The sequence below is a fragment of the Zeus faber genome, assembly GCF_960531495.2.
Source record: "Zeus faber genome assembly, chromosome: 8".
NCBI classification, from domain to species: domain Eukaryota; kingdom Metazoa; phylum Chordata; class Actinopteri; order Zeiformes; family Zeidae; genus Zeus; species Zeus faber.
Genome location: NC_137195.1, coordinates 6,029,491 through 6,044,547, shown reverse-complemented (window position 1 = coordinate 6,044,547; position 15,057 = coordinate 6,029,491). Strand labels below are relative to the sequence as shown.

Genomic DNA, 15,057 nt, shown 5'->3' with positions numbered 1-15,057 from the left:
ACCAAAGATTGATGGGTAACTGCAGAAAGGTTAGAGGCTTCGTGGGTAGTTGACGCAGTTCCCTATCAAAGCGACCGTAGCACCAGCGGCTTCTCTTCAGGGCGCCACACACACACTTGTGTTGCATATAAACAGGGGGTGATGTTGTCGTATTTAAACTGGAACTGAGGAACTGACACGAGGCAGCATCTGCGGATGGAGGCCTGTTGACTCTGTGAACACCCCCCCACCACCACCACCTCCACCCCCCGCCCCGTGTCCCCCCAAAGCCGTCAGCACCACCTCCCTGAGTGTACACGAAGACTTTACCCATCTACCTCAACCGTGTGAGATGTTGTGTGGCAACAATGTTCTTTAACCAAAGATCCCATCCTTTCAGGGTGTCCGTCCATCTCTCCGTCCATCTACCTATCCGTACGTCCGCCTGTCTCCTCTCCATCCCCCCTTTTCACTTCAAACCAAATGTGCTGGAATCAATCTGTCGCAGGAGCCCGACGGGGGCCCTGTCCCAGCCAAAGCTTAAGAAAAGAGAAAAAAGAAGAAAAAAAAACAAAAAAAAAAACGACAAAAAAAAAACCCAGTATGCGAGAGCGTCATATTTATCCATGTTCTGTATATATATAAATATATATGAAAAAAAAAATCATTCTCAAGACCAAAAAAAAACTAAAAAGAAGGGAGGTGACAATCCAAGCAAGGAGGATCTTGCTGTAATCAACGTTGCCTAATCCTTGTTTTTCCAAAAAAAAAACCCCCAACCAAAAAAAAAAAAAGGACAACAACCTAGAATCATGTGACTTGCTGAAACAGAAAAAGCCCAAGAATCGAACGCTACCCCCCCCACCCCACCCCACCGACCCAACCCCCGCCCGCCAACCCCACCGCCCCCAAGAAAGGTCAGCGGAGACAAAGGCTATTTTTCCACATTTGTAAAACCACCCTGTCCCCGAAACCCCCGAAACCCCACCCGCCCTCCCCCGCCGACCCCCCCCCCCACCCCGACTCCCCTTTTCTCCGAGATGTTTAGTGTAGTTGAATTACTGTTTGATCCCACTGTTGTAAGTAGGAATTAATGAAATCCATACAAAAAGCTTTAAATGGGGGGACGAGTCGAGGGGGAAATAATATTATATTTGACTAAGTCTGAGTTTTTTTTTTAACCTCGGCGCGGACCCCCCGAACCCCCACCATGCTTTATCGTGCCATTCTTGTCCATGTGTTATAGACTTACCTATGAATGTGGCTAACCAACCAAAGGCTTTAAAAGAAATAAAATAAAATAAAATAAAAATAAAAAAAAGAAGATACACAACACTTTAAAAACGTCAATCATGGTGGGACATTTTGTATCAACAACTAAAGAAAAAAACCCCTTTGAATACCTCATGTGAAAATTGTTTGTTGTGATGTTGCACTAAAAAAAAATAAAAATAATAAAAATGACTCATTTGTAACCCAACGGCACTCCAGCTCGGCTGACTTTATTCCGACTTCTGTGACACACACGCACTAATGAATGTATAGTGATGTAGTTTCTGATGAATAATTTGTGGAAATAAACCTTTGTATTGTTTATCACACACACGGAAAACCACACATTTAATAGAGGAACGTTTAGTTTGATTAGTGAGCCATTATGATGTTTATTGCAAAACTATTCAAACGTATCAAGAATATCTCACACACTGACTCCGGCGTCGGTGTCGAAGCTTAGTATTTTGAAGGCCAGGCACCTCTGGTTGTTCGTTGTTCACGTAAAAAAAAAAATCAAAAAATCAAAAACTCAAAAGGAGTTGATGAATGAAAAAAACAAAAAAAAACGAAATCCCGCGGCGTAATGCGCCTGCAAAGCTACATAACAGGGAAGCAGCTGTAGCTCGCGATGCCGCACTGGTTGTTCTTGTTGCGGGACATCCGGATGTAGCCGCCATCTCCGAAAGAGGTTCCCCAGCTGCAGAGAGAGGGGTTGGGGTTCAGCAAATCAATTTAGAAAAATACGATCTGCACGAGAAAAAGAACATTTGCGCTGTTACAAAACATAAAAAAAACAAACAAAAAAAAAAAAAGCCTTAAATGTGGGAAAGATAACATTTTCGGCATAAATATAATAAGAAATAAACATCGTAAATGATTCAATAACTGAAGTAAGTAAATAAATTAAAATGTAAATAGGGAGAGCTCACACAAACACCACACTTAAAAACAACAAACCGCTAAAGCAACTTGAGCGCGGTAGCAGAGGAGACTTTCCTCATTCTCATGATAGGTACTGAGGTGATGCATAGGCGGAAAAACACTGGTGATCCTTTAGATCTGTTTTATAATCAGGAAACGAGCGAGACGGCCGAGTATCTTTTGAGGAGACGTCCTCTACCAATGAGATCATAAATGAATATGATTATGAATTTGAAACACAACAATAAATTAAAATCACTCTTACTTACACAGGTACAGACTTATGCATTAGAGATGCAGCAGCTGCAGACGCACTTTCCATTCCGGTTCCATCGTTTTTCATTCAAAGGCATATACAGTAATAAGCATTTCAATAAAGCAAAGTAAAAGTACCGTTACAGATAGAGCAGTAATCTTTTTTTTTTTTTTACCATTCCCGGACAGCACTGTTAAAAGACATATGAACTCAAGTGTAAGTAAAAACTAGTTCTACAAACAACATCCTGAATTAAAAAAAGTTAAACAGAGTTAAACATTTACACGAGTGCTTTGATTATTCCTTTATCTGAATGGATACAATTGCACAAGAGGACGGCACGCGGTTTCAAGTTACTGAGGGAGTTTTCAAAGCAGGAAGTGAACCCTCTCAAAGAAAACTGGATCCGAGCCGTTGAGTCAACTGTAAAACATTCTTTTAAACGCACAGCACATATTGTTCAAAAATTTCCACAAAAATTGAGAAAATTGAGAAATCATTTCCCAGTCGTAAAAACTTTCGATCTTTTGAGGTCTTCCATTTTAAATTGAGAAATTAAGTAAAAGTTTGAGCAGTTAAAGTTTTAACCTGGTTGTGCCAGCCCAGGAAGCTAAAACCAAAAAGCTGCTGAAAGCTGCTCTTTAGAAACCACGAGTGCAAATGTACTCGTGGTTTCTAAAGAGCAACTGGATTTCCCCCACGGAAGATTCCCACAGTACATGAAAATAGTTAATAACTCCGTTGACTGGAGTTAACAACCCTGTGTTGACGCTGTCGACGGCCTGGACTTTCCTCCCTTCACAGAACTTCCTCAATTCACTTCACACATTGTCCCCGAATGTGTTCAAGACGCACAGCAGGTCAACAGATGGGGACTCTTACGTGTGTGTGTGTGTGTGTGTGTGTGGGTGTGTGCGCGCATGTGTGTGTTGGTGTGTGTGTGTGGGTGTGCGCGTGTTTGTGTGTGCGTGTGTGTGTGTGTGCATGTGCGCTTGTGTTGTGTGTGTGTGTGTGTGTGTGTGTGTGTGTGTGTGTGTGTGTGTGCGTGCGAGCGTGTGTGTGTGTGTGTGTGTGTGTGTGTGTGTGTGTGTGTGTGTGTGTGTGTGTGTGTGTGTGTGTGTGTGTGTGTGTGTGTGCGTGCGAGCGTGCGTGCGTGTGTGTGTGTGTGTGAGCAGCAGATGGGGAGCAGAGGATGAACAGAGTGATTGTGTAAAGAGGTGAAAAGCCCCGCTCACCTGTTCTTCACCAGCCAGTAGTCGTGTGTGGCCGCGGTGCCGTAGCCAACGACCAGGACCCCGTGGTTCACCCTCTGGGAGCAGCCCGGGTCGTCGTAGATGCCTGGAACGGCGGCGGTGGAAGGGTTCAAAACCCGTCTGCCAACCCGCCCGCCCGCCTGCCCGCCCGTCTGCGCACTGCGGCCGACTTCGCACCGAATCCGACGAACGGCGACAACTCCAAGCATAAGTTGTGTTGTAGAGGGTCACAACCCAAGGGATCTACGAGCGCCGCCGTCCTTTTTGGTTTCTATCGGATCCGAAACGACCACGGCTGCCCCCGGCGAGCTCGTCGCTCTGTTGTTTTTGTCAGTCAGTGTGCGTTTCAATAACAGGATAAAACAGATAGAGGTTTACAAAATGCACAGGGAGAAGACTTCAATGACGAATGGTGAATCAGAGGAATCACGAGTATATTTTCACGCGTGTGAATCGTACACGGATCCGCCCGACGCAGAGGGCGACGCGTGCCCCGCCCTCCAAAAGAAACAACCCAACGCACTGTTTTTAGTTGTTTCATTTGGAGGAGCGGGGACCGTTCGGATTTAAACGGCACCGCCGCTCTCACCGACGCCTGCTTATCGATCCGGTACCCTCCGGTACTTTAACGGTACTTTAACGGTACTTTAACGGTACTTTAACGGTACTCTGATCGGTTCTTTTTTTTTTTCATTTTTTAAGCGAAAAACTAAAACACATTAAGAGCAGATTAATCACCGCTTTATTTTCTGCGCATTACGCGCGCATGTGTGTGTGTGTGTGTGTGTGTGTGTGTGTGTGTGTGTGTGTGTGTGTGTGTGTGTGTGAGCAGAGGGAGCCGGCCACGCCCCCCTCACGCATATCTCCGGCGACGGAAGCGAGAGAGAGGGAGAGAGAGAGATGTCTCTTCTGACAATATTGAAAATGCTGTCGCCAAAATGCTTGGACGAATATGTTAATCTCCTTGCAAGTTCGAAACAGGTTGTATAGCCGAAATAAATAGAAAATAAATGTCCTTAATTTGCCCAATACCGTTATCAGCACCGGTAACGTCGGAGCTTCTCCATAATACAGTCACCCAACCCTCGGCTGAATGTTGCGTTGACCAGCTGAATCCCATTCGACTGCCAAAACTGTGAGTGGGGTACAGCCCTGGAAACCAGGACGGGAAGCGGCTTTAAGCCATTTATTGGAACTGGGATTAAAAGTGAGATAAGATAATTAATTAATCCCCTGGGGGTGAAATTGGGCAGTTACAGTAGCTCAGTGAGGATCTTGAAGTGAGTATAGATGTGAGAGTACACTAAATAAACAAAATATATACAGACAGAATAAACATACATAGTATACATACAGTGTATATCTCCAATTAAATAGAATAAAAATCAAAGTTATTAACGACAACGTTGGTTATCGCCATCGATATCAATAAAATCTGATGTGTGTGTTTTTTTTGATTTGTCCACTCTTTGCAAACAGTTCTGAGATTTAAAGTCTCCTTCTGCGCAGCAACCGGCTGTTGCACTGATGAGAACACCGCTCTCTCCCGATTGAGCGTTTCGGTATTTCGTGACCCCGACTTCCAGACGCGTGCACTGCCGACGGCGGCCACCAGGGGCGGCGCAGGCGGCTCGAACCCCCGGGGTGTCGCACCAGCGAGAGGGATGAGGGTCTCGCGGTGCGCCCCCCCCCCTTCGGAAATCGGAATTTTAGGATTTTTATTTTTCGTTACCGCTTCGGTAGAGCGCAAACTGGGGTCGCGTGGCGTCGATGGCGATGGAAATGGGTCCGATGGCGGCGAGTCCCCGCTTCAGCGCCGCCTCGTCGCCCTGGGGGAGGAAGCTGTAGCTGGAGCAGTTGGCCGCCCGGTAGGACGGCTGGTAGCGGCACTGCTGCTCCTGAGGGGTTAGGGTGAGGGTTAGCGTTAGGGAGACGGGGGTGGGGATGTGTTTGGGGGACCGTTATCAGCGCGCCATCCCAGCCCTACAACGTGAGAAATAAAGCGTTGTCGACTGACGCAACGGACGAGTTACCTCCCTGCCTGGAAAGTTTTACAGCACGTCGCGTTCCTTAAAAACGTTGTTTTGAGTGGAATATGAAGGCGAATTATCCATTCGCCCTCAAATATGTATTTTTCAATCCTTTTATTTTCTCCCTAACCGGTGAGTGAGAATATCTGCAGGTCATTTTGTTTTTAAAGGTTTAAAGAGGGAAGGCGTTCTGAGTAAGGAACTATAGTTTCTTTCCAAATCACTCCTTCGGCTTAAGACACAGACTTTTGGAGCCTGAAGTCCGGAGTTTGCAAAAGCTCACAGCACGTCGTGTTTACAACTAATAGCATAAGATAAACAATGGATTCTGGTGCATTCGACTTGAAAAAAGAAAAAAAAAAAGGAACATGTTTTGTCAGGGCTTATTATGCACGTCTACAGCGTCGTGAAATATCACAAATACAACCTTTTTAAAATTTTTTTTTTTACATATTCTCAAATTTTCAACCTAATAAATAATCAAAATAAGAAGAATATATTTACACAGCATGTAAAATAAAATAAGAAAATTAACAAATCAAAATCCTTTTTTTTCAAACTACACAGGTCAGACGACATTCATTCATTGAGCTGTGTCTCACCTCTGCGACGTACGGGTAGCTCGCGTCGGAGTCGATGCCCTGGTTATCGATGACGTACTGGAAGGCCCTGTGCATCAGGCCCCCGTTGCAGCCGGAGTTCCCGTACCTTCTGGAGCAGTCCACCAGGTTCTGGGGGCTCAGGTCCACCAGCTTCCCCGTGGTCTTGGCCAGCTGGCCCTCCAGGGCCCCCACGGCGCTGAACGCCCAGCAGGAGCCGCAGGAGCCCTGGTGGGGAACGCGGGGGAGAGGAGCGGGATCAAACTAATGTTCTGTACACACTCGGGAAGTGCTGGAAAGGTTGCTATATTGTTTTGTTTTTTTACCATTGACATGACATGATTGTTTATATAAATCACATTAGAAATAAATATATTTTTAATCAATCAATTAAATTATTAAAATATCTAAAATACAAATATTATTGTATTCTTTACATTTCATATTCGCTTTTAGAATTTTTAATTTCATTACATTTTACATTTGATGTCATTTACAAATAAATAAAAATATTTTTGTGTATAAAACTAACAAAACACCCCCAATTTCGAAATTTCCACAAAGCTAATTTATTGATATCATTTCACTGACCTACATACAACGGCTTATTGCACTGTGGCCATTATGGAGATAAAAACCTGTGACAATTCAGAGCGAAAATCACCACAGAATTCAGTGGATTTGCTTTGTTGTTCTAAAATCTCACATTCAAAGTTGAAAATAAGTGGTGGGATCCAAAACTGCCGGTTTTACACCAGTGCTCAGCAGCTCACCTTGTTCTTTGACATAAGCATGATATGAAAAAAAGAAGGGAAAACAAAGACTTTTCTTGACCTTTTAAAATGAATTTGAAATGCAAAACCACACCCCAGGTGTCGGAAATCCTCAATCTTATTTTCTTTATGTACGTATCTCGTCATTGCTTATTTTATCCCGATCTCCTCTACGAAAAGCCCGTCCTTGAAATGGCCGTCTTTCGACTGAGACTTAAAAACGCTGCCTTTCTGGGTCTGATTTCAAACGACGGGAAGCCGACCGCGTGCATATTCAAAATATAAAAAAAATATATATATAAAAACAACCTGAATGATTCTTGACGTGTAGTTATTTACCAAGGGTGGAGCCAAACAAACAAACAACCCCACTCAACCAGGCTGCAGCGACCACCTGCCCCCGGTTCCACCAGCAGCACTTCCCGTGTTGCCGGTTACTTAAGCGCGGACCTCGGCCGGAATCGAACCTGCATTTTGACCCTGGTGACGTAGCCCTTGTCCCTCCAGTCCACCGTGTCCGGCACGGGGTCGCCGGTGGAGCTGGCGAAGGCAGACGGCTCCCTCTGCAGGTCGGAGGGGACGCTGAGCGTGGCCAGGGACCGGGAGATCTCATCCCGTGTCTGGGTGGGGGAGAAAAAAAAGGCTGACAAACAGAAGGAATCAAGCTATAATAAAATAAAATTTAGTTTACATTTGTAAACTTTTTCAGATCGACTCTGAGAAATCAAATAAATGATGAGTCCATTCCATATAATACTGAAAAAAACCCCAAATATATAAAAAGAGACCTATTTCATTAGGACCCTCAGTGTAATATACATTTGGCCACAGACGCCGTTTTATAAGATTTTGGGACCCCAAGATAATTTTTCTATTGTTAAATATGACTTATTCCAAACATCCATACCTCTCTATACTTAGTTAGGGAGATAACATGAAACTGAATCAAAACATTATTGCACATTCTATAATTAAACAACAGTGAAGTTTAACTTTAAATCATTTTGCCTTTACCACCCAGGACCCTCTGGAAGGGCCCCTGGGGTGTCCCCCGGGCCCCATGTTGAGAACCACTGCTTCAGAGCATCTAAATATACGCTACAGGAGTCCGTGTAAAACATAGAAATGGGATGTTAAGCCGGGTCAAGTATATTTCTACGGCCCTTAATCGCAGTACAGACTAAAGGGGCTTGCCAAGGTTCACATTTCACACAGAAATCAACGTTTAAATCAATTATACGTCAATTAGAAATCAATTAATTTTTTACAATTTTTTTTCAAACTCCTCAAATTTGCAAAGTCAGGCTGCTGTGGCATCATGGCAGCTTTGCCTGAAATGGGGAGTGCGTCTTTGCACTGAAGGCAGATTGCAGATTTGTCCCCCATTATTAGCATTGAACTCCTGATGGAGTTGGATGGAGCGTCCAGCCTGGAGCAGAGGATGAAACCTGCCTGCGTCCTACTGTACGTAGGGGGGTGGGGAGGAAGCAGGAAAAAACTAGAAAAACATGATAAATACACAGAGATAACCAGCGCTATACACAGAGATAACCCCAGACCAGCCTTCCTTACGATCATAAAGTAAAACCAATAAAATGAGGAGCCAATCAGAAAAGGACGTGATGACCGCCGTGACCGATGGGCGGTGCTGCTTTCTACACCCTATCACCTTGAAATTAATCATTTCAATATCAGGTTGCCCTGTTGCCCGGTCAATGATCAATTATTATCCAGAGCCTGAAGGATCCATTCCAGGAAAACAAACCGTAGATGTAGTAGTTTGCGTTGCACTATACCAGAAAGACTGTTTATGTTGATGTGGGAAATGGTAAAACCAACGTTATATCATTTTGCACCATGGACACTTCCTGTACAGGTCAATTCACACACCTGTGAGTAAATGTATACAGCCACAACATTAAAACCACTGACAGGTGAAGTGAATAACATGGATCATCTGGTTACAATGGCACCTGTCAAGGGGTGGGATATATTATTATTATTATTATTATTATTATTATTATTATTATTATTATTATTATTATTATTATTATATATACTGTTATATATTATTATTATTATTATATATACTGTTATATATTATTATACTGTATATACTGTTATATATTATATATATATATATATATATAAATATATACACACACTGTTATATATTATTATATATACTTTTATATATTATTATTATATATATATATATACTGTTATATATTATTATTATTATTATTATTATATACTGTTATATATTATTATTATATATATACTGTTACATATTATTATTATTATTATTATTATTATTATTATTATTATTAATAATAATAATATTATATATTCTGTTATATATACTGTCAGTTCTTGAAGTTGATGTGTTGAAGCAGTGTAAGGATCCGAGCCACTTTGACAAGGAGCACATTGTCCACAGATCTTGTGGGCTGTTCCTGTTATGCAGTGGTTACTACCTACCAAAAGTGATCCAAGGAAGGACAAGCGGTGAACCGGCGACAGGGTCATGGACGCCCAAGGCTCATTGATGCACGTGGGGAGTGAAGTCTAGACCGTCTGGTTCCATCCCACAGAAAAAAAACTAACATATTTTGTGATGCAAAACCTAGACCCAGTTCATCCGATGGCCACTAAGGGGTGGGAGGGTACGACTGATCTGTTTCCGATTTGGTGTGAAGCCGTCTTCAGTTTTTTTGTGGTGAACGTGACACGGCCCACGACTGTGAGGGGATCCCTCTCACCATGTCTCCCAGGTGGTTCATGCCGAGCTGATAGCTGTGCAGACCCATGGACGCCTCCAGGTTGTGGATGCTGATCAGCTTCAGGTTCTTCTCCCACAGCTCCCTGCGGCCGAGCTCCTCCACCTAACACATACACGCACACACGCACACACACATGCACACACACACACACACACACACACAAGCAATGAAAAAGTATGACAATGAAGCAGAACGACATCACCATCATCGGACTCATCTCAGAGGGTGGCGACTCTGCCCACAGATGGGAGGTGGACCACCTGACTTCCTGGTGCAGCCAGAACAACCTGGAGCTCAACGCTCTGAAGACAGTGGAGACGGTGCTGGACTTCGGGGGAAGGCCGACCTCGCCCCCCACCCCCACCCACACCATGGCCAAATTCCCATCAAACAGAGTGGAGTCCTTCTCTTTCCGGGGCACCACAATTGCTCAGGACCTGAAGTGGCAGCTAAACATCAAGAAGGCCCGGCAGCGGATGCACTTCCTGCGGCAGATGAAGAAATTCAAGCTGCCACAAAAAAACAAAAAAACAAAAACTAAACAAACGACGGCTTGACTTGAAGAGCCTCCGTCGACTGACGTGTCTCCGCTGCAACCTTCCTTCCCCCGAGGAACCTGCGCACCTCAACCTCCTTCTCGGACACCACCTTTTTGAGACTTCTGCCCCATGGCGGTGCAGCTCACCAACAGGCCCTCTAATACTTGTGTAATTATATATGTGGAAAAACAACGAACAAACTGTGATAACCTAGTAAATACATAGTTTTTATAATTACAATTTATTACCATGATGATGACTTCACTTGTGCATAGGATCATATTGCGTATTCTGTATATTTTATGCATTTGATTATTCTTGTTTTACTTTTTTCAGCTATTTGTGTATATTTGGCCAAATTGTTTTTTTATTATTTCTTTTTTTTTTTCTAAGACTGTTAAGCATTTTGTAATGCTAATCATCTGCAGACATGCAGCCATAATCACCACGACAAATTCCCAGTACATGTAAATGCAAAATAAAGTCATTCTGATTCTGATTCTGATAACAATGGAAAAAGATAAGATAAGACTTTGCCAATCCCCGGGAATATGTAAAAATAAATCTATCTTAAAATAAATGCAAGCTAACAGATTCATAATTCACAGTTCCGGAAATAATGTAAATTAATCCATCTGATATACGCATTATGATTTGTGATTATCCCATTTTTGAATAAAACTGATTGTGTGCCTTTAAATAACGCAGGAGCAATAAAAACAAGATAATCAGAATACATTTCATCTATTCACGTCAACTTTATTTCACCTCTGTCTCGTAGCTCTTGTTGTGCGTCTTCTTCCACATCGTCCAGTGCAGATCCAGGGTGGTGTCGAACATGGCCGCCACCCCCAAGAACAGCGACGCCAGCAACAGGCTCAGTGCAAACATCCTGCCTGGAATAATGACCAGCACGTTGATAAATAAAGTCACATATTAATAAAGCTGTTTGAGGAATATTATCTACTGTTCAGTGTGTGCATGCTGACACACCTGTCCTTTTAAAGCTCACAATGTTGTTGTTTGCAATTATGATCTCAATTAAAGAGTATAAAACTCCTGGAGGTAAAACTCCATAAGCAACAACAATTACTGTATTAATAAAACAAATGTTTAGAAAACAAACAAAGAAAAACCTGTTTAAATTAAAGTGTTTGTAGATTGATTGACCAATTGGAAATCCCAACTCTCTTTATGAATAATGTGATTAATATGATAAAAAGCCTAATGACAGATGAATACGTCAGAAGATGAAATGCATGTGAAAATGTATTGACGTTAGAAGAGAAAGCTAAAACTTCCCTTCACTAAGAGGTGAAGCTAATTGAGCAAATGTGCTGGTGGCTTCCTTCTCAAAGCCCAAACATCAGAAGAGCGGATGCGCTTTGACCTTTTACAAAGTTGCTGCTGGTTTTATGTCACTGGAGAATGATGAATACATACTACAATCCACACATTTGTATTTAAATTTTTTTTAAATGCAACAAACACACACACACACACACACACATATATATATATATATATATATACACACACACACACTGTATTTTGTACTGTAATTTGTAAAATACTAAGCGTGTTATCAATACTTAGTCGGACGCTACAGAAGTGAAAGTGCAAGGGGCGGCTTTGTGCACGGAGTCACATTTCACTTTTCACGGGAGCAGAGGAGAGAATGGAAGCTGCAGAACATAGTTTCTTCCCGCAAGCCGGTACGACCCTCAGTGCTGAACTCACCAGGGGTCCTCACTGAGACACTGACACAGGCCCCACTGCCTTACTGTACTGTGTGAAGCGTACTGTACCGCATACTGTATCACTGCACTGGGTTATCGCTGTTCTGTTGGGTGATACTGTATTGCTGCGCCGTACTGTTGTGTACTGTGCTGTATATCTCCACACACTCTACCTCACTTTATTCAGATCCCACTTTACTGCACACATCTGCATATACAAATAGCCTATCCCATATACATAACTCTACTCCCTTTATTTCTATTTTGTACCCCCATTCTGTATTACGTTTTTGAGTCTTATTTACTCAGTCTTATTTACTTATTGAATTGAATTGAATTTAATTGTATTTTATATAATTCTATTCACTAACTGCATTACGTTTTAGGAATCAGTTAGTTTCAGTTAGTTTGTTTGTTAGGTAGAAATTTGTTTAGCTATTATGTTCGGTTTATACACTTACTGTGCATAATGTTGCGTTGCAAAGACATTTCACTGCACATATGCATGAAAGTATGCATATGTACTGTATGTGACGAATAAGCTTCTTGAATCTTGAACCTATAATCGTACAATAACAAGACCTGAGACCAGGTCCAGATCGGGACCTGTCTCCCTCTCCATGCGTCATCTGCGGCCGCTTATCTTCCCCGTTCCCCTCAGTAACACATTGAGAACACTGTTTTGTTTTTTTTTAATCTTTATTTGAGATGTATTTTATTTTATTACGTTTTATTTTACTTTTCATTTTAACTCCAAAACAAACAAACAAAAAAGCAGAACCGTGGTTGGAGAACGTCCAGAGCTACCGGTAACAGCAGTTTATCAACCGGTTGGGAAGGATTCCTCATCCCGAGACCAGATCCGATCCGATCAAATCCGATCGGATCAGATTACACTACGCTGTCGTTAACCTCACCTTGTGGAAACTAACACCAGCAAAACCAAAGCCCCCTCACAGCGACGGGGCTTCAAAACCCGAAAGGAAACCCAAACCCAGTGTGATAAACGCAATCAACAAAAAAAACAAACTAACCAAAAGGCGGCAGAAGCGGCTCTTTCGTCACCGTTTAACGGGAGAAGCCTCCGAGCGGAGCGAACGGACCCCGCGCGGACACCTGCGGCGTCGTTCGCGTCCTTGAAACGTGTCAAAAGCGAAAGTAAAGCAAAGAACGACGACGACGACGACGACGACGACGAACAAAATAAACAACAACAAAAAAAACAAATAAGCGAACGTGAAATAACACGCGGCTCGGGCGGGAAGAGTGGACGGACACCGGATCGACGGACGCGAACGCGTTCCCCTCGCCGGGTGACGGGCGGACTCACCTCCGTGCGCAGCGATCGGCTTCTGAATCGACGCGCTTCCTCCTTCTCTCTCTGCGGGGGAGTGGACGGCGCGTCGGCGCCTTCCTTCCCTAAAGCCCCGCGGGCGGACCAGACACCGCGTTCCCCCGTTCCGCAGGACGAACAAGAAACCGCAACTCAGCCTCCCTCTTATGAAAAGGGCCCGAGCAAAGGAAAGGTGTGACTTTGAGTTTGGACACCTGGATGTCAGTAACTCCACCGCGATTAGAATTGAGTCCCGGTAATAACAAGTTCATCTGGGCGACCATTGAGTTTAATTCACTTAGTTCGAATGTGAAGACAAAAATGGATGTGCTGTTGTTGAGCTTTTTACTCTGTTTGGGACCTTTCACGCCAACCGAGCGGTACTTTCTTAGTTCAGCGCCATCGTTCAAGTTGCTTCTGGTTGAAATTGATTTGTTATTTCGATTCTCTTAATGTGTGACTTGTGATGGGAAATGCGCGTCAGAAATTAAAGTTTTACTCGGAGATGTTTGTCACCAAATTGAATCTTTGCTTTTATTCATTGTTTTGTATGTTTCATTCATTTATTGTCTTTTTTTTAATTATAGTTGTTATTACTTGATGTCGTCTTTCTCTGATGTTTGAACTGCTATGACTGACTGTTTGCACATTGTTTAAAAAAAAAAAAAAAAACAATAAAACTGAAGGAATTAACAACGCAGAAATAAAGTGCAATAAAATGAAATAAAATAATATAAACACCTCATCTGTTCGGAATTAAACGTTAAAGTCCTGAATTGAGTCTTGAGCCCTGAATGTGGTGTAAAGTATTACCTACATCACCCCCCATAAGCCACCGATTATACATGTTTTATATTATTATTATTATTATTATTATCATTATTATGTTAATATTATACATATTTTGGGGTCTGCCAGGGTTGATATGTGGGTGGGATGTACGGTAGCTTTAAAGTGATGATCCCTTCCATTCAAATGTAAATTAATTTTGGGAGAACCAACTTCATTTAAGCTCCTAATTGACGAAGCAGTGGGGGGTGGGATGATTCGGGGCAGTGCGCGGACGTCACCGCTAGGGGGCGTGCGAGAGGGGCGCCTCAATTCCAACCTATTGAAAACCCCAAATCGATGGGGGGGAAAAAGGTAAAAACCTAAAGTAAAAAAAACGGAAAAAATAAAAGTAAAAATAAAAAAGTAGCTGACTGTGTTAGAAATGTAGTCAAATAAATTAATTCATATATATATATATATATATATATATATATATATATATATATATTTACATTTAGTCATTTATCAGACGCTTTTATCCAAAGCGACTTACAATTGTTCAAACACTGACGGACGCAGCCATCAGGAGCAATTAGGGGTTAAGTGTCTTGCTCAAGAACACTACAGCATGCTAGCAGGAGGAGCCTGGTATCGAACCAGCGACCTTTAGATCACTAGACCACCAGCTCTACCGCCTGAGCCACCATCCCATATATATATATATATATATATGAATCTATTCATATAATATATTCATAGATTGCTTTGTCTCAGATTTGGGAAAAAGGGGTGCACCGCTGCGGTGG

At 42.6% G+C, this 15,057-nt stretch overlaps 1 protein-coding gene across 1 annotated transcript; it reads right to left on the bottom strand.

The window, feature by feature from the left end:
* Positions 1 to 1,479: 1,479 nt before the first annotated feature.
* ctss2.1 (cathepsin S, ortholog2, tandem duplicate 1) lies at positions 1,480 to 13,567 on the bottom strand. The gene is made up of 8 exons (XM_080004922.1): positions 13,478 to 13,567; positions 11,177 to 11,304; positions 9,849 to 9,971; positions 7,554 to 7,706; positions 6,317 to 6,541; positions 5,417 to 5,582; positions 3,667 to 3,769; positions 1,480 to 1,951 (listed from the first exon to the last, which is right to left on the bottom strand). Exons 2-8 carry the CDS (start codon positions 11,297 to 11,299, stop codon positions 1,852 to 1,854), a joined length of 993 nt encoding a protein of 330 aa, XP_079861048.1. The 5' UTR covers positions 11,300 to 11,304; positions 13,478 to 13,567; the 3' UTR covers positions 1,480 to 1,851.
* Positions 13,568 to 15,057: the final 1,490 nt, after the last annotated feature.